This window comes from Coffea arabica, chromosome 3e (genome assembly GCF_036785885.1).
Source record: "Coffea arabica cultivar ET-39 chromosome 3e, Coffea Arabica ET-39 HiFi, whole genome shotgun sequence".
Classification (NCBI taxonomy): domain Eukaryota; kingdom Viridiplantae; phylum Streptophyta; class Magnoliopsida; order Gentianales; family Rubiaceae; genus Coffea; species Coffea arabica.
In genome coordinates, this window is record NC_092315.1 from 5,633,802 (window position 1) to 5,655,022 (window position 21,221).

At 37.0% G+C, this 21,221-nt stretch overlaps 4 protein-coding genes across 7 annotated transcripts; 2 read left to right on the top strand and 2 right to left on the bottom strand.

Annotated features, from left to right (window-relative positions):
* The first annotated feature begins 2,453 nt into the window (after nt 1–2,453).
* LOC113736224 (putative disease resistance protein At1g50180) lies at nt 2,454–7,267 on the top strand. 2 transcript variants are annotated; one of them, XM_027263097.2, is made up of 3 exons: nt 2,454–3,819; nt 4,395–6,261; nt 6,793–7,267. In XM_027263097.2, exons 1-2 carry the CDS (start codon nt 2,784–2,786, stop codon nt 6,206–6,208), a joined length of 2,850 nt encoding a protein of 949 aa, XP_027118898.1. In that variant the 5' UTR covers nt 2,454–2,783; the 3' UTR covers nt 6,209–6,261; nt 6,793–7,267. The 2 variants fall into 2 exon arrangements, with proteins under 2 accessions (XP_027118898.1, XP_027118897.1); XM_027263096.2 differs by having other exon boundaries at nt 2,455–3,819; nt 6,805–7,267.
* A 9-nt stretch (nt 7,268–7,276) lies between these two features.
* Nucleotides 7,277–11,646, bottom strand: LOC113736225 (uncharacterized). Of its 3 annotated transcripts, none has more exons than XM_027263099.2 (6): nt 11,312–11,646; nt 8,870–10,573; nt 8,635–8,788; nt 8,385–8,532; nt 8,032–8,277; nt 7,277–7,838 (listed from the first exon to the last, which is right to left on the bottom strand). In XM_027263099.2, exons 2-6 carry the CDS (start codon nt 10,512–10,514, stop codon nt 7,569–7,571), a joined length of 2,463 nt encoding a protein of 820 aa, XP_027118900.2. In that variant the 5' UTR covers nt 10,515–10,573; nt 11,312–11,646; the 3' UTR covers nt 7,277–7,568. The 3 variants fall into 3 exon arrangements, with proteins under 3 accessions (XP_027118900.2, XP_027118899.2, XP_027118901.2); XM_027263098.2 differs by having other exon boundaries at nt 11,379–11,645; XM_027263100.2 differs by having other exon boundaries at nt 8,635–8,785; nt 11,379–11,644.
* A 1,951-nt stretch (nt 11,647–13,597) lies between these two features.
* LOC113737950 (uncharacterized) lies at nt 13,598–16,480 on the bottom strand. The gene has a single exon (XM_027265085.2). It carries the CDS (start codon nt 16,311–16,313, stop codon nt 14,235–14,237), a length of 2,079 nt encoding a protein of 692 aa, XP_027120886.2. The 5' UTR covers nt 16,314–16,480; the 3' UTR covers nt 13,598–14,234.
* Nucleotides 16,481–17,342: 862 nt separating this feature from the next.
* LOC113736226 (28 kDa ribonucleoprotein, chloroplastic-like) lies at nt 17,343–20,337 on the top strand. Its single transcript, XM_027263101.2, has 4 exons — nt 17,343–17,989; nt 19,269–19,370; nt 19,589–19,861; nt 20,043–20,337. The coding sequence occupies exons 1-4, from the start codon at nt 17,537–17,539 to the stop codon at nt 20,094–20,096; spliced, it is 882 nt and encodes a 293-aa protein (XP_027118902.1). The 5' UTR covers nt 17,343–17,536; the 3' UTR covers nt 20,097–20,337.
* Nucleotides 20,338–21,221: the final 884 nt, after the last annotated feature.

Below are 21,221 nucleotides of genomic sequence, written 5' to 3' on the forward strand. Positions count from 1 at the left end.
TTTTATGAATGGGTTCAAATATTAGTGAAGAACAAGGAAGAAACTTTTAGCAGTGCAAAAATAATTTAGAAACTAAACCTGAATTGGAAAACAAGATTTATGTAAGAAATTATTTTACACGGGAAAAGCAGGCGCCAATTGTAAAGAAACAAATGAAAAACAGAAAAGAATTACAAAAAAAAATGATAGAAAAAATCAAATTGAAAGTAGGAAACTCATGTTTTTTTAAATAACAATGTAGACAAAGAGAAGCTAAAGATCTCAAGATGCTGCGAAACTGCTTGCACTTAAATGTGCATTGAAATCATACAGGTATCGTGTAGACTGTTGGCCATAAAATGGTACCTACTTCTTTTTGATGATAGTTTCTAACATTTTTGTCATTTAATTTCAGGCATGGCGGGCGGGTATGGGCCGGGGGATCTCTCCCCCGTCCTGCTGCCAAAAAACTCCCCCCGCCCCTGCCTCGTCCCCCACCTCCGATCACCCCATCCCCGCCCCGCCTCGCTCCACTTTTCCTGCGGGTAATAATTTGATTTTTTTTTTGGAAACTTTTATTTAATAGATCAAAGCTAAATTTAAAGAATAAAATAAAATGCGGAGTAGAAAAAAGTGAAAAAAGAAAAATGAAACAAGAAAAGTGTTGAAATAAAACACCAAGAAAATTAAGAAACTCAATTGGATTGTATAGATAACATTTGAGAATACTTATAGAACGCGTAACATGTTTGTACCAAATATCAACTAGAAATTTGAATAGAAACAGAATAAGGGTAATGTTTAGTTGCTAAATATTCCAAATTTATTATTATTAGATTATATAATATATTACATTTATTTATATTAATAAATTGAACCGGTGGTCGGGGTGGGGGTGTTGTTCCCTGCCCCAGTCTCATTTAAAATAGGGGGAGAAAAATTCCCCCCCCCCCCCCCCGCCCTGTCCCATTACTCCCCTAGCGGGTAACTGTCCCGTTGCCACTCCTATTTATTTGCATGAATTTGTTCTCGTTTAGTATTTTGACAACATTTTTGAATACACATGATGTCCTAATAAAATCTTAATGAGATAGCAAGTTTCAATTTGTTTTTGAAGCAAAATATATTATTCTAATCCTTTTGGACCTTCACTACAAAAGCTACTTGGATCAATCATGCTCAACTTGGCTGCCTGGCACAAAAACAATGTAGCAAAAATAGAAATCAAAACTATCAACAATAGCACGAAATTTCAAGCTCTTTTTTTTTTTTTTTTGGCTGAAGAACGGAAGAAGGAAGAAATGCATCTGCCGGTTTCTACTGGTTTTCTAATTCGCTGTTTCACTACAAAGGTATACTCTCAAGTCCCAGTACCTCAGCGCTAAATTCCCCAATGCCCTGTTAGGCGTTAGTTTGGCTACCATAGAGACCTCAAGTGTTTTTGTGGGACGAGAGATTAAAGATTCGAACCTTACCTCCGATTTAATATGTGGCTTTCTTCTAACATCTAACAGGTGTGCTAAACATTCGTCCAATCCGACAACGATTCAGTCATGTACTCATGTCAATCCTAAATTTCCGCCGTGTAATGTTCACTGCTAAATTCCACAAAATTTCTAACAAATTTCACGGATTCACACCTCTCAATTGCATAGCATTTCCCGATAGGCTGTCAACAATTGCAACTTTTCCCAGTAGTCTGTCAAGAAGAAAAGTCGAGGAAATGATGAAATTAACTTTCGATAAACAGTGAGCTTAACTCAGTGGCCACCACCAAAATTGGTGGGTGGGAGGCCAGGGATCAAATATTATCTTTCACAATTTGGTCACAAAATGTGGCAAGCCATTTTAAATGGCTTCCAGACGAGTGCGTAGTACATTCGTTTGGGTCAGTAGGTAATTTAGTCCCTTTTGATTTCTCATTAATCTGTTCAGATTCCTTCTCATAATATAGAATAAATGTAGATCTATCGTATCGAAAAAAGAACAAATGAAACTAACTTTTGACTCTTGGCGAAAGGTTGCATCCCTTGTACCATTGGACAGAAATTTCATGAAGATCTAAAAGTAAATTCTTTGTAGGCATTCTCACAAAGGGACTGTTGTAAGTCTTAACTTGGTGAGTTTTAGTTTTAAATTTGAGGTTGGTCATATCTTTCAACGTAAACCAGTAAGTATACCTTAAAGTAGATAATTAGTTGATAAATTTTGTTATTAAAATTATTTGTGTGAAATAAACGAGTCTGCCCTTTGTTTGGATAGTGGAGCTCAATTGACTAAACCAATTGGTGAAAATACTAGAGAGCAAGTGAAATAGATGGAAGAACGTGGCATTATTTTATAGTTTGGTAACCAGATGCAAAATTTCAATTACCGAATTTTTTTTTAGAAAATAACCATTAATAGACTTTACAGGAAAAAAAAAAAAGAACGGATAAGAGAGGTGGGAATGAGTGGTCCGGAAAATTCCATGATAGACAGGACAAGAGATGACCTGTAAATCAGAACCGGATGCAAAGCAGAAGCTACTTTACCTTTGGAAAATTCCATGACAGACAAGAGATGCCCTTTAGATCAAACGTCATACGCGGCTATGTAGATTCTTACACACTATAAGGCATGGGAAAATCTTCTGAGTCAGTATGGCAATAATGTCTTCGACCTTTTTTTCAAGTGTAGGAGTTGATAAATTAGTGCAGATGCAAGGCAGAAACGCTTCTTGGTAGAACCTATAACCTTTATTTCCTTGGCTCTTCAGTTCCATATACCACACCTGAATCAATCAATCAATCATCATAACCCAAATGACAGAAGCAATCTTATTATCTTCTGTGAAAAGTATAGGCAAATTGCTGATTGATGAAGGGAATTTTTTGCGCGGGGTGACTGATCAAGTTAAGCTGCTACATGAGGATTTGAAACGGATGCAGTGGTTCTTGAAACATGTAGCAGCAAAGCAGAGTGACAGGGAATGTGTCCAACTGTGGATTTCGGAATTCAGAGCGATTGCTTGCGAAGCAAATGATTTGGTTGAAGATTATGCTTTGAGGGTTTCAATTCAAAGAAAGCAAGGTTTTTGGCACACCCTTAAGAGGCATGTTGGCGTCTTCAAGCAAGGTTATGCCAAACACAAGTTAAGCTCAGAGATCCAGAGTCTGAGAACGAGGATATCTAATCTCACTAAGAATTTTAGCGAATATGGCGTGAGAGCCGTAATAGAAGAAGAAGGCTCAAGTTCTATGGTCATGGAACAACAGTTAAGGAGGACGTTTTCGTTTGTGGTTGAGGAGGATATAGTTGGAATAGAGAGGGATGTGGAGATGTTGGTGAAATATTTGTTGAATGGAAATGAAGCAGGCCATCATAGCGTCGTTTCAATTTATGGGATGGGAGGTTTGGGCAAAACTACTCTTGCTAAAAGGGTATATCATCATCCAAAGTTGAAGAAACAATTTGCTGGTTTTGCTTGGGTTTGTGTGTCACAACAATGGCAAACAAAAGATCTCTTGCAAGGGATGCTTGTTAAGCTTTCCCCCGAGCAAAGATCGGATGTTATGCATAGCACAGAGGGGGAGCTAGCAAAGAGACTTCACCAAGTGTTGCAGGATAGGAGATGCTTGATCGTTCTTGATGACATTTGGTCACCGGATGCTTGGAATTGCATAAAATATGCACTTCCAATAACCGAGGAAGGAAGCAAAATATTGCTCACAACTCGTAATAGGGAAGTCGCATCATATGTTGGTCCAAATGGTTACCACCATCAACCTCCGTTTCTAAATGAAGAAAAAAGCTGGGAGTTGCTCCAAAAGAAGTCATTAATAGGAAAAAGTAGCCAAGGTACTTCTTTTCCCCCTTAACTCCGGCCTTATACAGCTTATGCACTAAGTGTTTCATTTTTATGTCAAAATCCTTGCTAGTTTCTTCTGAAATCGTTCTCAATAATGACTTCATTTTTTTCCTTTCATTATCTCCCACTGTCAAACAACATTAGTGGATGATACGAATCAAATATTTGTATAAAAAGCTTCAATAAAATTGATACGAAGACTATAGTAAATGGTCCTGCCTACATTCATAAATTGTACAAGTTCTAGAATATGATTGGCTTGCAGAAAGCCTTGGGAACTTTAGGCAGAAAAATATTTTATAGGCTTTGAAAAAGTTAACCATCAATAACAGTGTAAAATGTCTTTTCAGATGGCTTTTATTAGTTTTATTGACAGGTCTCAAGTGTCTGAAATGGCAACTTGTTCACAGTCCCACAGAAGATTTTCATATAGTTGTTAAATGATAACCTTGATGACATTCTTGTTATGGATGATCTGTTTTCAACCATGCAATTTAGTTGTAATTAATTAAGAATTTGATACATGGGTCTTTGATATTAAACTAGTTTTTCCCAAAATTCACAGGGTGCGAAGATTTGGACAAGATAGAAGAGTTAGGGAAGAAAATGTTGAAACACTGTGGGGGTCTTCCTTTGGCTGTGGTTGTTCTAGGTGGAATTCTTAAAACTAAAAAGAGTCTAAGCGAATGGAGAGTTGTGCATGACAATATCAAATCCTATTTAGAAAGGGGAGAAAACTTTGGCAAAGTAGGAGAAGTGCCAAAAATTTTAGCTTTCAGCTATTATGACCTGCCTTATCAGCTAAAACCATGTTTCCTTTACTTGGGAAAATTCAAGGAAGATTCTAATATTGAAGCAGAGTGGTTATATCAACTATGGATGGCAGAAGGTATGATACTTGAGAATGATAGAATTGGACAAGAAACAATGATGGATGTTGCTGAGCGTTACTTGGAAGAATTAGCAAAAAGGTGCATGGTTCAGGTTAAATTACATGAGGAGGGAAAGCCTGCAGTTACAAGGTTTAAGTCATGTCGGATTCATGATCTCATGAGAGATTTATGCTTGCTTAAGGCAGAAGAGCAAAATTTGTATAAGGTAGTTGATTCTCGACATGATCAAGATATTTTTGTTACCTCAGTAGACATATCTCATGCGATAGAAGAAGAATATTTTGGATTTGTCCTTCGTTTGTGTGCAGTGGATTTTCAGCACAATTATGTTCCCCTGCGAAAAGAGCAGACAAAGCATCTTCACTCCTATATGTATGAACCATTGGACTGTAGCGGTGACAACTACGGTAGACGTCTAGGGAGGAAAATAATGTCTGAAGTGAACAATCTCAAGATGCTTAGAGTTTTGGCAATTGAAAACTCCAGTCTGGCCTCCCGAAGCTGTTATTCAAGGTCACCTCTGGAATGTATAGGTAATCTTATCCACTTGAGATGCCTGAGATTGAGAGATTGTCATGGTTTGAAGTTGCCATCTTGCTTGGGTAATTTGAAGTACTTGGAAACCCTTGATTTACGTGGTAGCTATTGTTCTAGATTACCGAATGTGCTATCGAAGTTGGGACGTCTAAGGCATCTCTATCTTCCATGCTGCAGTGGTAAACAGCGGCTAGATGGATTGAGCAAGCAGTTGGAGATACTTGAATCATTTGATAGCACACTATATTTTCATCCTAATTTATCCAGATTGACCAATCTCAGAGCTTTGAAAGCTATGGTGATTGAGAATCTTGGAGACCTGGAGGAAATTATTAACCATATAACAAACTTGAACTATTTACGGATGACCTCACTTGAAGTCTGGGATTGTATCAACTCCAATTCTAACAAGGGTTTGGCTGTTCTTGAGCAGATGCTGTTTTGTAAGAACATTCACGAATTGCAGATTGTCGGTGCTTCTTTATGCAAGCAATTACCAATTTACCGCCCACACCAATCGTCCCCTCGCCCAGGCCTTACTGAATTAACGCTTCGTTTCTCTGACATTGAGGAGGATCCAATGGCAACACTTGAGAAACTTCCCAACTTGCGAAGACTACATTTGCATGAACACTCTTTTGTGGGGACAGAAATGACTTGCCATGCATTGGGATTTCCACAACTCGAAGTTCTTGAACTCATTTGTTTGTATAACTTAGAAAGGTGGAAAGTGCATGAAGGGGCCATGCCTAAACTCTCCAGTTTATTAATTTCGTATTGCGAAAAGTTGGAAATGGTTCCAAATGGATTGAGATCAATAACTACCCTAGAACGAATATGTTTTTTTGGGATGCCTGAAGAATTTTTAGAAAGAGTTCAAACAGTCAATGGTGAACAAGCACCAGATTACAATAAAATACGCCATGTGCCTTCAGTTGTGATCCGCTGAGCCATCCATCATCACACGATGTATGTAATTGTGATTCCAGATCCAAAAATCAGGTACCCTGATTTCTATTCCTTATCCCTTCAAATTTTTCTCTTCTTAGTTTTCTGTTTACCATTCTAATGTCTCTTTTTCCTGCATCTGGTTCCAATATGAAGTTACTGGCTCCTCTAAACAAAAAATTGATTCCATTTATTTGGTTTACAAATTGTGAAAATTTTCTATAATCGCTATACAGACCATTCCAACAATTATTAAACATGATATGGTATATTGTCTAGTAGCACTATGAACAATCATTTTTTAAGCATGCTTTTCGCCTCCATTTTCACCTTCATTATCCCTAGATCCTAGCCATTAAACACGGCTATTCTATCGAAATTGTCTGTCTAATTATCTATTCTTTCAGAATCTACACTTGAATTTTATGAGACTAACTAATTTGAGCGGAAGAAAAATTGAATATTTTTGCTTTACTCTCACTGTATACTCCCTTGGCCATTTTGTATGCATATTATTTTGCCTTTTAAACCTTTCTTTTTTTTTTTATCTGTTTCATACTTGTTTGAATAATCAATCCTAATCAGAATTTACTCCAGTCTTGTTCTGCACAAAATTCAATGCTCTGATGGAAGAGGATCTATCTAAAATAGCTGAGAGATGCCTTGGGCGATTGGGATGTTGAAGCCGTTGATGAACACTCACGTTCAAGTGAATCGAATAGTGATGAAAGCTAAGAAAATCAAGCTTGCAGCAAGAAATGAAGAACAGGTACAATAAGCATCTAGAGGGAGAGCCATGAAGGAAATGCTCATGACAGGCTTCAACAAGGAGTACGTGTTAGAACTTAGAAGGGCCACGGCAACAGATGCTATAATTGCCCTGTTTTTCTTCTTCTCTGTGATGATTTCAATTAGCAGCATTCCATGTAACAAAAGAGAGAGATTCTAATTCCTCTTTTCATGACTGTTTGGCTTGGATTATTTTTTGGATGACTTTGATTGTGTAGAAAAAGAAAACATATTCTATCACGGTATGCTAAGAATAATGAGTTCAACAGGAGTCGTACTGTTATCTTAAGTTGAAAACTTTCATTACTGTAATATTTCTTGAATTTACACAACAGAAAATACAGTGCATGGGAAAGCCCATTAGACCTATTCTTATAAGCAAAGCTCTTATCCGATAATATATTACTAGGCTTGCCCGGCAGCCTCCATTCAAGTCTCTGCTACACGAACAGGGAAGGGGTTTAAATCTCCTTGCCCCATTTCTCCGGTACCACTAATTGCTTGCTTGCAGGGAAGGGAGGGAGGGAGGGAGGAGGAGAGAAGAGGGGAGGGGGGAGGACAAAGAACAATAATTAAAGTCGTGAACTGATTCCATTCAGATTCAAAGTGGCCATGTTCAAAGGAGCAGCATTTTCGGCAGATTTAATATCTGTTCCTCTTTCACCAGTATCCTGAGAACATAGATAAGACAGTGACTGTAGCCATGAAACCAATGTTGGTTTCCGAGTAACATCATCAGATTCTGCAACATGTTGAAATAACTCGTCGAGGACCACATTTTGTTCATCTTTAGGTAGTCGGACAATCAGCTGTGCCAACAGCTTCATTAAAGTCGGTAGAACCTGCAGCAGATTACTGACTTTGATTAATCTAATTAGTCATGTGGAGTATAATCTGGACAAAAGACAGCAAGCCCTTTCCAAAATTTGACGAGGCAAAAAAAACAGTTGGCCAAGTCTCGAAGCTGCTACTTAGAGAACAGAAAGGCCAATAGAAGCATGTAAATACAAGATAGAGGGATAGTTAATGCAATACCTGTATGTCGACCAAAGAAAGCAGCCGTAAAAGCAACTCTACCATTTTCTGACACAGTTCCCACTCTCCTTCCCTAATCTTCTGCAACTCAGTGTCCTCACTGTTGACTGCACCACACATACTACTAGCTTTTTCAACGAGAACATGAATGCAGTAAAAGATTGATGGGCTACCAGCAGGAAGATGTCGAGCAATTGCAGCAACTCCAGAAGCCATTCCTTCAAAAGGGGTGATCCCTGGATACCCCTACATTCCCAATTAAACCTCCATAAGCAACTTGGAAGTGTTTTTACAGGCCAAATGTGACATACAAAAAATATAAACATTTATATAGACAACAAATCTTTGAACACCTCTAAAGATCTCTGCATGTAGTAGAAGACAAGTTGCTCCTTCAATGAAGCTCTTTCTTCCTGGTTAGGATCCTTGCCGGATGAAATGAATGCCACAAACATTGAATGTGAAGCTCTAGCCACTTTTCCATTTTGATGTCCCATATATCTAATTCAACATGAATTCAGGAATCACGCATTCACCAAAATCAGCGAATGGAAGAGCAACCCATATTTTGGAAATTACGACATTTTACATATTATAGGATACAGAAACATAGTTGGAGCCACCACCTTCCTAAATAAAGAGGTCGGTAAATGCTCAATGCAAGTCGGGATAACCCGCAAGTAAAATAAGATCCGAGCTGTCTGTACATCGTCATTGGACCATAGATACTCCATTTTCTGCAAGTTGGAAAAACCTGCTAGACAAAACCAATATAGTCAGGAAGCCCACACACAAATTGATAGCTGATAAAGAGGCATAAAAAAAATATAGTAAGTACCATGTTTACTAGTCAAATCGCTATAAGATGGCATGGATTTTACAAATGAGACGCAAGCTGATTCATTCTCCTGAACACTTACTACAGCTGCTCTTATTGTATCCATATACTCAGGCAAACGCATCCTTCGGAAATATTCCATGCAAGAAAAAGAAACCAATATCCTAACTGAAAGCGTCAAGCGAGTATCTTGGCTACTATTAGGGCCTAACCTATACTTTGTGACTGCCAGTGCAAAAAGCACAACCATAAGGAAAGCAGATTCAGCAATTTTCTCCAAATCTCCAAGGAGCCCACTCTTGCCACCTTGATATACAAAAGCAACGTGTTGATGCTGCAAGTAGATCTCCTGACAGTGCTCCCAGATAAGATTTTCAATACTGTTCTTGGTTTCTTCATCAGCTGAGACATACTGATTGCAAAATGCCCCAGTTATAGCCCCTGCTTCCCTAAAACTAGTACTGGCTAGATGCTCTTTAACCTCATTAACCAAAAGTCCTTCGAAACTGCCAACAGACAAATCAAGCATCTTCTGGTACATGCGCACCAAAGGGAAAATCTCACCTAATAATGCTAAAGCAAGGCATAAAAGAAGAGAAGCAGAATAGGAAATGGAGCCACTACGAGCTGCACCTAGGGATATACATTGTAGGAGAACACTGTCTCTAAGTTCAGTGCCAGAAGCATTAACACCTCCAGTTCTAGCTACAAGGTCTGTTGCCACTGTTCCAATCAGCTCCTCCGCAGAAACTTTTAAAGGCATAAAATCATTTGATCCAGATCTATTGAGAACCTTCAGAACACCAGCTGCAGCCATGACCAAGGCAAATGAAGAATAAGAGGGCTTCCTATTTACCAACATCACCCTCCTAAAAAGATCTGCTTTGTCTGTGGAATGCGAGTTTATGCAATTAGATAGAACCCACTCAACCATATGCAGTATCATGAGCCCATAAGGAACACTAGCAGATGGACCATCCTGTTTCTCCCATATCTCAAAAAGGAAGTCTAAAATTGAAACAAAATAGGCATTCACAGAAGAAGATAAAGCATAACCAATTCCCCCTAAAACATTGGGTAGAACTCCTTCCAATACACCAATCATTTGATATTCCTGTTCCACTAGCTTGCAGAGCAACTCCAAGCAGAATGTTTTGGATTTTTCAGATACAGAAGGTACAAAAGAAATAGCTCCCAAAAGGAGAACACCTTCAGAAAAGAAACTTGAGCTTTTGTTGATGTAGAATTTCTCAGAGAAAATGTCTGACAGAACCTCAACCGTTGAGTCAATCATAATCAAAGACTGTTTGGAAGATTTCCTGACCCATATATACAGTAGCCTAAGAAAGAGAGGATACGACTCAGGTGGAAGAGAGACATTAGGTAAGGATAGAATTGAAAGTAGAAGCTTTGCCTGAGGATCTGCAACATAAAGGACATTCTGAGAGCCACAGAGGATTTTCAAAGATTGCAGATGATGAGGTTCAAAAGACTGTGATTGAAGTGAGTCCCTAAGATCAGTCCAAGCTTGGATGATGGCTTGGGCAGATAAGGAAGAAGACTTTCTGGAACTTATAGTGTCACCAATACCACTGTTCTGATATAACCAGTCCTCAAGGAATATGGTATGACCTTGATTTGCCATCTTCTCGAGTTACCAGCATAGAACCTCAGTGTGCAGTACTCTCATTAATTCTTGTAAACCTGCATCACAAGCGCACGGCAAGTTACACTTGCAAAAAAAAAATCATGAACAATGAAAAAGAGAAAAACTACCAGATAGGAAAAAGAGCAACATGCACGTTACAGACAGTTCCTCTGCTTCCTGCTTTCTATGTCTCATTTGCAAAAAACCAAATATGGTAGAACTATAAGTGCTTCATGATGCCTCTGTCATTTCTCGTCCCTGAACTGAAATAGCTCATCTCATGACCAATTACAATCCTTCAAGAAGATTCATTGGTTCTTTTGCTTATTATTACAGCTCAAACCAAATTTTCTTTATAACTCAATCTAAAAGGCCTGCCATTCGACTTCATCTAAAGATAAAATTCTTTTCTTCTTAATCCCAACTTCTTTCCTATCCTGAATATTTGCTTCTCCAGTTTCACATTTTGGATAACATTTACTACAATAGAAAAGCCATCTTTTTTATATTTCATTCTTAGTTTTTCTACAAACTTTGCTTCTATGTAACATCCAGATACATTAAACATTGATAATGACTATGTATGACACATGAAAGGTAAAATTAAAGATTTCTTGATCCAATATTCACACTTAGCACATACTTAGCCAAAATTAATTCAATATTAGAACATAGAACTTAACCTATATGCAGAAACTCAACCTGGAAATGTTTACACATTTTCAACTTGGCAAGTATCATTTAAGAAAAAGCATAAAACTGAACCTAAGAAAAACAGAAGAAAAAGGCCAGACCTTCACAGCTTCACTCGAAAAACTGCAAAGAATTATATTTGAGAACAAAGAAGGAGATGGGTCTCACTGATAGGTCACCGGCGTAGTCTCTCCGACGGGCTTGGAACCACCGGCCAACTGTTTTTCAGGCTGAGCTTTTGTGGCAGCTGGAAGGAATAATCAACTAAGGTGACATATGTACTTTTCAATTGAAAATTCTGTTGTGAAAATTGGGAACTCTTAAAAAAAAAAGAAAGAAAAAAAGGAATATGGAGAAGGCGGGAGCTGGAGAAAGAAGAAAGGCTAGTAGTTTCCTGGGAGCAGGGGGATGGAGAGGAACCAGAGGATTATCCGTTTTACGGTACTTGAAAAACTGTCGGATTCGGGTTCCAAGTTCGAACCAATCAAATTCATGCCCGAGTCCAATATGCTGAACCGGGTAACCAGAGAAAATTGCATAAAAGTCATTCAAGTTTGAAAATATATATTTTTTTCATTTTAAAAAAAAGTGGTCACATTAAAATATGATGCATCTTTTAATTCACGAGTTTACAGATTACTGGATGTAGCATTTAAACTCAATTATCTGCAGTTATTCTGAATCAAAAGTCTATCAATGAGCCACAAAATCAAAGACCTTTAATTAATTTGGTTTGAAGCGATTTTCCCATATTACCGAATTTATTTCTTTTTCTTTTGCCTTTTCTTTCTCTATATATAGTAGTTTTGGGGAGAGAGGATGAACTGTAATATATCCTTGAAAACATGTAGATTTCATTTATAATCTCTACATTTAATACCAGAAAAATCATTCAAAACATCTCTCACATTTTGCAAAATGACTTTTATGACTTTTATTGTTCTTCACTTTTAAAAATGTATTTTTACGTCCCTTATAAATTCACATTGGTCAAATTTGGTCTCTATCTAGGTTTCCGACTAATTTTTAATTGGAATCCATCACGTGCCTTGTATGTGATCATTTTTTAAGGGCAAAATTGTCAAATCAAAATTTACGTAATCCGATCCATAGTTCCTCACATTTCACAAAATGAATTTTTTTGTCCCTCACATTTCACATAATAAATTTTTTCATCCTTCATTGATCATGTGTACCAATAACTTTTTTTTAACTAATGTATATATCTATTTAATTTCAACTAAACAATACGAATAGCATGTAATATATCTCTATTTGATTTCGTTTAAGCATACTGTTTAGGTGAAATTAAAATAGATATATACAGGGGTTTTAAAAAATTTGTTAATTTTTCACTCATGTTTATTCCTTTTACTCAAAAATTGAAAACAAAAAAAACGTTTAATTCTAAACACTATCAAGTGTTTATATCGAATTAAATTTGGACAGAAAAAATAAAGAAAGGAAAAGTATAACAAAAAGAAGTAAGTAATTGACACTTTCAAATTTTAAGATAATCATACGGCAAGAAATTTAATTGTTGGCCTTAAAGGTAGGGAGTAAAAATTTTAGATTTAAACTGCAATTTGTTAGCATGACTATAGAATTCGAATTAATAACGATTAATTAGATGGTCTTACATAACTCAATAAATGAATTATTACCAAAATAGAAAAGGTTACAAATATTGAATAGATTCACATGGTGAAATCAAATATACATATATATATATATATATCTGAATTTAAAACAAAATTATTAGATTTAAATCCATGTAAATATCTATTGAATAGCATTTGTACAACTACACTTAGTTTGTTTAGGTGAAATCAAATAGAGATATATTACATGCTATTCGTACTGTTCAAGTGAAATCAAATAGATATATACATGGATTTAAAAAAAAAACTATTCGTACATATGGTCAATGAGAGATGAAAAAATTCATTTTGTGAAATGTGAGAAATGAAAAAATTTATTTTGTGAAATATGAGGGACAAAATAATTTATTTTGTGAAATGTAAGAGACTAATACATTAACTATGAAAATTTTGATTTGACAATTTTGCCTTTAAAAAATGATCACATGCAAGACACGTGGTGAATTCTGGCTAAAAACTAGTCGAAAACTTAAGTAAGAACCAAATTTGACCAATGTGAATTTATAAGGGACGTAAAATTACACTTTTAAAAATGAAGGACAAAACAGTCATTTTACAAAATGTAAGGGACTTTTTGAACGATTTTCATTTAATAGCAGTGTAAGGTCCTAATCAATATCCACCAAAAAGAATACACCAATCCGATCTGTGTAACAATATCCTAGTAAGTTCCATTAATTTTGCAGCTCAATCACATTTCAGTTCTACTTGTTGAATACTAAGACAGGATGTAATCTTAATTCTGCCATTCTTCCCGTGCAAAAATGGGTGTTACAAGTTACAACATATACTCAAGGGTACAATGTCCCGTTGCCCCATCAGGGATGTTCAAGGATTTGGTTCTTGATTCAGACAACATCATACCAAAATTGCTGCGCATGCTATCAAGAGCATTGAGGCTGTAGAAGTTGATGGTGGTGCAGGAATCGCCAAAAGAACACAATTTGCCCGTGGTTAGACTGTTTACCACCAGCAAAAGATAGGGTAAAATATGAATTATGGAATATTTTGCATTGGAACTTGTAGTATTTACATAGAATACTTTCTTTAAAACGTAATCCGTATTCTACATCTTAGAAATAACTCTTCATATCCTCCCTACCATTCATAGCAATCGTTTAGTCACTTGTAAGTAAAGGGTGTCCTCGCAGGCCAAAGTAAGCCTACTATACACTAACCCGCGTATTATGACCTGTTCTTAGACCAGTGGACCTCCCAATATGGACAATTACATCTACTCATTTCGACAAGTGGCTGGATTTTTGTGTCTGAAACTGGTCCTTTGACAGATCTTTGACAGGCAACGCTAGCAAATTTCAACCATCCCTACTTCACTGTACTCGATCAATAGTCCGTAAAGTAACTAACAATAGGGCAGCAATTCACCCGAACATGGAGCTGATGGAAAACGTATATGGACTTCAATTTCTTGAACTGAGGAAGCCTCCGCTGTAAGAACTCCTCCATCCATTTCCCAGTACATCAACTCCAGTGTATGTGATACAGTACAAAAATCAGGGTGAGTCCGATCTCCAGCCAGAAATATGTGATTTCTGTTGTTTGATTCAACCCAACTACATCCAGGTTGCTTCTTTACTCCCTCATCTTTCATTCTAATCCACATCCTTTCAGCTTCTTCTCTTTGCCCACTAGCTTGAAAAATTTCAGCTAGCATCATGTACATACCAGAGTTGGATGGCTCTAATTCCAAAATCCTCTCCCCAGCAATTTTACCCACCTCATAGTTCTTATGCGTTCTACAGGCCCCAAGCAAGGCTCCCCAAACACTTGCAGGCACTTCTAGGCCATCACCTCTCATTTGATCCAAAATGCTCATTGCTTCATGTATAAGTCCAAATCTACCCAACAGATCAACAACACAAGTATAGTGCTCAGCAGTGGGTGGTACAGAGTATTCATTTTTCAAGGCATCAAAGTAACATTTACCTCTTTCCACAAGTCCAGCATGACTACAGGCGGACAGTACACCAACAAAGGTTATTTCATTGGGCTTCACATCTGTCAATCTCATATTCTCAAACATCTTCAAAGCTAATTCACCATTTCCATGGTGAGCTAATCCACAGATTATAGAGTTCCATGAAATGACATCATGGCACAACATAATAGAGAATTGACCAAATGCAGATCCTATGTTTCCACATCTAAAATACATGTTAATTATTGCATTACCTACTGAAGTAAAATCATCTAATCCAGCCTTAATTACAAGCGCATGAGTTTGCATGCCAAGATTTAAAGAAGCCATATTAGAACATAATACAAAAATGCTTGTAAATGTAGCTTCATCCTGGGTCAGATCTTCTTTTTTCATCTTAATAAATAGGTTTACACCTTCTTCTATGTGATCATTTTCTCCTAGCCCAAATATGGCAGCATTCCATGACGTGGTATCACGATTTGGCATCAACTCAAATAGCTTAGTTGCACTCTTGACCTCACCTACTTCAAAGTATCCAATGATCAAATTTGTCCATGACACTACATCACTAATGCAGTATTTCTCTACGAAAGTGTGAGCTTCTCTTACCAATCCATTCCTAATGAACCCCAACAGGATTAGATTGAACAGTCTTCCATGTTTCTGAGGCATCTCTCCAAAAAACTTCACAGCATCAGTTAACAGCCCAACACTCACCAACCCACCAATAACTTCATTCCAGGAACTCTGATCCTTGTTGGGCATCTTTTGAAACAAAACTTCTGCAATTTCAACATATCCATTCTCCAAATACCCAACAATCATAGTTTCCCAAGCTTGAACATCCCTTATTGGCATACCATCAAAATACTCTCTCGCTTCAGCAATCCGTCCCACACTTAGAAGCCCCTTTATCATAATTGTCCATGACGCAACATCTGGAGTGGCAATTTCCCTGAACAAATGCTCAGCCAAATTCAACATTTTGATCTTCACTAAGCCAGCAATGACTAAGTTCCATGAAATCACATCTTTCACAGGCATCTCGTTAAACACACCAAGTGCAGTATCCACCATCCCATTATTCACATATCCAGAAATCATCGAATTCCACGTCACAACATCTCTATCACCCATACATTCAAAAACCTCCTCAGCCCCCTTTAAATCCCCACGCTGCATTAGCCCAGAGATCACAGTATTATGTGAAAATATATCACGAACAGGCATCTGACTATACAAGTGCAAAGCTTTATCAGCATTCCCATTTTGGAAGTACCCTCTGATCATTGCATTCCATGTTACTGTGTTTCTGTGAGGCATTTCGTCGAACCGATTTTGGGCTTCTTCAACTTGGCCATTTTTCATAAAGTTCGTAAGCTTTGAGTTGAGGGGTTTTAAGTTGGGCAGGGCTGATATACATCGGACAATAGTAAGGGATTTGAGAGAAAAAATTCGAATGAGTTTGATAGCTTGAATGGGACGAATGTTGATAAACATAGCCCATCACTGGTTCACAAACATTTCTTGAAGTGAAAACAAGAAAGATGACTGTTGAGTAGCGGTTCAAACTCTGAAGCAGAAAACACCCGGATTCTTGCGTACTAAAGGTAACCTAAAGGCGGGGTGCAATAGTGACGTTTCTAGTATTGGCTACTGAAAGCGTATTTTATATTACTCTCGACTTGTTAAATATGGAAAATAATAGACTAATGATTTGTCTTTTCTACCCATATTCCTAAATAATAGACTAATGATTTAATCTTTTCCAACAAAAGGGTAATCCTAACCTAAATTTGCGAGCAATAAACATGTAAGTTAAAAAAAAAAAAAAAACTAAAAGCTATGAAATGTTACATCTTTGGATGTTAACTTTTTATCATTAGCTAACAACTTGTTGTGCGATATCTCAATTGTTAATTTTTCGTACATGAAGTTAAGTTGAAAAAAATGTCTAAATGCAGATGTGCAATAAATGTGAATGTGTACATTCACGTGACAACTTAAATGTAATTTTGTATATGCTTACGAGACAAATTATATATAGCTAAGTAGGTTAATAAGTAAGAAAAATCCATTTCTTAAAGACAATTTAAGTATAGTTAAGTAGGTTATTCAAGAAATTTTCAGAATATTATAGCAATTTTTCTGGTCTTATTTGTTAGTTCTTTTATTAAGTTGAAAAAAGTGTCTTAATGCACAAGTACAATAGATGTGAATGTATACATTCACATGGCAAATAAAGTATAATTTATAGCATGTATTAACAAGACAAATTATTTATAGCTAAGTAGATTAATTAATGAGAAAAATCCATTTCCTAAATATGAATTAAGTACATCTAAGTAGGTTATACAAGAAACTTTCAGAACATTACAGCAATTTTTCTCGTCTGAATGTCAAACTAAACTCCCTATAATTTAGAGCACTAAAGTTTAAAGAAGTATGTGGCTTAAAAAACACCAGCGGTGCCAAAAGCACCAAAAGGTGGAAGCCTAAATTCTACCTGGAACCTAAGACTGGAATCTTATCCCCATATATCTCCTCCAATCTAATTGGCCAGAATCCTCCCAACTCAGAGCATAGCCAACTGGGAAGCCCATACTTCCCTTCCACTCTCAACTCTGTTCATCCCTGATCCCATCTTACAAATAAACGTTCTTTCAACTGAAAATCACACTTGTACTCAACAACTTTCCCATTGGAAATTCTCAGGCAAAAGCATGGCTGCCACAGCTGCTGCAGCTGTAACCTCTTCTTTTACTGCATCCATGCAAAGTCTTAACTGTATTCGCTTTAAAAACTGGCCTTGTGATCCTGCCCTTAAAGTTGTATCATCAAGAATGCTCCAAGTAGCATCCATATCTCATTCTCTTGGGATTGAATCATCAATCTTGATCGGACCCTTGTCTAACAAATGGAGGGCCTCACGGATCGCAGCTGCAGTAGCTCAAGAAGAGGCAGCTGTCTTGGCTCCTGAAGAGGCAACGGCCCCTGAGCAGGTGGAGGAAGTGATTCAGGAGGAGAAGGAAGTAGAGGAAGTGTCAAGTGAGGCGGAGGTTGCTCAGAGTTCTTCTGTAAATACCAAGCTTTATTTCGGAAATTTGCCTTACAATGTTGATAGTGCACAGCTTGCTGGGGTCATACAGGACTATGCTAGTCCAGAGCTGATTGAGGTATATATTATCCACCTATGATTGCACAAATAGATAGCTAATCAGCTTAGTTTGTCCCTGTGCTGGCAGTACATACACAAGATTAATTTGATTCTTCTTGTTGACATGGGATGCAACTAATAATTTAGGTTGATTTGTGATGATTCATCTCCATTAAACATCGGGGGTCATTATATATGAACCTCTTTACTGGTATTGGATTAAGGCTAGGATCACAATAGGCTTCATTTTCAATATGGGTTCAATCTGATTGATTTCAAGATCTTTATGATTTTTGATAATGGTGGTACTTTTTAGTTGTTAATTGAGTACAAGATAAGAATAATACTAAGTGAATAACTAGTTACAAACATAATTCAGTATAAGTGGTACAGCAATGAAAGATTCTAGCTGTTAGTGAAGATTTGAGGAGATGGAAGAGTTGCAGGCAATCCATCATTTGTAAGAAAATGGCAAAATAATAGGACGACCTGTATCGAGTGATTTAATCGAATAGGACTCTAGAACTTCAGGAACGGGTAAGGAAACCTAAATATCACCTTCAGAACTGAATTTCCTTCCCAATCTTAAGCTTTGTTCTACCTTATGCTAGGCCTAATGAAGCTGTTGTAACAGATTGAGTTTAAAGGTCAAGGTATCTCTCCAACATTTTTTTTTTTCCTCAATAGCTTGCCATTGTCTTAGTTTTCCTATATCGATCTTTCTCCCTCGTTAAACTGCCTGGATTGATTTTTTTGCGTTCTTGACGAACAATGTTGGAAAAAAGAATTTAATTTTTAGGAGAGGAATTGGTGCTGAAATTTTTTTCTTGGGTAGACATGATTCCATACTTCAGTGTTGGCTACTCGTACAGGCATATCTGATTCAGGTGCAGACTGTTGACTTGACTTGCTAATACTTCAAAGATCATCCAATCTTTCGTATCTAGGAAAAATTTGATTATATAATTGGCTTCCAGAAGCCTTAGAAATAAGATTGTTAAAGAAATAGAACGAATAAGCTGAAATAGGAATTTAAAAGCACCACATTTTGACTTCTCATGAAAATCACGAATGTAACTTTGCTATCAAAGTTCCATCTTGAGCAGTTCAACCCAGGTGACTCTTTTTCTCTACCAAGATGTGCTGAATATAATACATTGTTAAAGATGCATATCTATTTTTTAGTATTCTATAGTGAGATAAATTTCTTGTATGGCATAGAAAATCAACAATTATGTGAGACTTTCTGAGGAGTTGTAACATGGGCCAAACTATAAGCTCAAATTTCATGATTGTAGGTTCTATACGACAGGGAAACAGGAAGAAGTAGAGGATTTGCATTTGTGACAATGAGCACAGTCGAAGATTGCAACGTAGTAATCCAAAATCTTGATGGAAGGGTAATCTCTCTCTCTCACAAACAGAGTACCCCTGTCGGCGTGATGATTATTGTTTAGCTGTTCATCTTTCTATATTATCTCTGCAAGGAGAAACATTATACTATGTATATATTTAGTCCTTGCCCTTTTTTCCAGAATTGTCTTCAGTTCCTCTTTAACTTCCCACCATGAGATGTTGCTTCAAGTATACGTGTGCTAAAAACACTTCATTGTGTCAGGAGTATGGTGGTCGAAACTTCAGGGTAAATTTCTCAGACAAGCCTAGACCGAAGGACCCATTATATCCAGAAACGGAACATAAACTATTTGTTGGCAACCTGGCCTGGTCAGTTACATCTGAAAGCTTGACGGAGGCATTTCAAGAATATGGGAATGTTGTTGGGGCAAGGGTACTATATGATGGGGACACTGGAAGGTCGAGAGGCTATGGTTTTGTATGCTATGAAACAAGAGCTGAAATGGATGCAGCCCTGAATTCTCTCAATGGAGTGGTATTGAACTTTTAGATCTTCTTGATTACTCCCTTTGGAACCTACATCCTTGGAAATTCTGATGCAGACCTATTGCAGACCTGTAAAACTCTTTAATGCATGGTCGAGTTTGCATCAAAATTTTGGTTTTCTGAATTACTGGGGAAAACTAAGTTTTTTTTTATGCTTTTGTATCTCTCAGGAATTGGAAGGAAGGCCGATGCGCGTGAGCTTAGCACAAGGAAAGAAACATTAAGATGAACAGGATTTTGTAAAGGTTGAAGAGATGAAATTCGTTGACATAGAAAGATGCAAGAAAGCAAGTTTTAGAGTTGTTTTTAATGAATTTGGTAACGATCATTGTGTTGCTCATGAGAAGTTTTCTGTTGCTTGTTAAGCTCAGCAGCTGAAGGGACTTTTTTGGGAACATTAGTACCTTTCTTAGCAGTTTCGGCCATTAATTACATTAGATAATTAGTTAATGTTATAACCTAAAATTCCTATCAGAATCAAATATAATGTAAGCATGATGGAACTTCTTGCATTACTGAGATTAAAGAGAATACTCTGTTCTTGGCATTAGACATACCATCAGTCCATTTTTTCTGGAAGCTAATATAATGGTTGCCTAGTTCCATTCTTCTCATAACAACTCCTTGGTGCCCTTTGTTAAATTCATGTGGGAGAAAACTCAAAAGACACTTACAGTTCATTCCCCTACCCTATGATGGAAATCTTTTCATCCTAGCAATATCTTGGTTTGATCGATTCAGCATCCTTGAACAGCCCAGAATTCATGGCTTCGTTTGATCGACTCAGTCTTGTTGAACAGGCCAGAATTCGTGGCTTTGTGTGTGTGTGTGATGTATCCAAGTACAGCAGATTTAATAAACAGTGACTGGGTAGCAATAAATCACAGGCCAAACACGATCAGTGATTTCAACCAATCTGTGATACAGCAGCACATTTTGCTCTTGGGAACTCTTAATTCCTTAGCTGTATAACCATGCATATTACAAGTAAAACATGTTAATTCAAGGTGTAACGCTAAGACATAATTTTATCAAAAGAAGGGATAAGACATAATTCAAAAAAATTGCACCAATTGTCCCTCATATACTGCTGATATGAAATTTTAGTCCTTCAAAGTAAAAACGAGTGATTTTAGTTCTTAACAAATATAAAGTGCTTGTTTTTTATCCCTAGTCAACTTTCCAATTGAATTTTGACAAGATTTTGTTGGATCCCATCTTCTTCCTAGCCTAGTTTTGTAGATTTTTCAACCTAATTTGTCAAAAAGCTATTTCGACAAAATTTACAACATGATTTTGGCATCAATCGAGTCTTCAGATCATTTCAAACATGACCCAAACTTCAGATC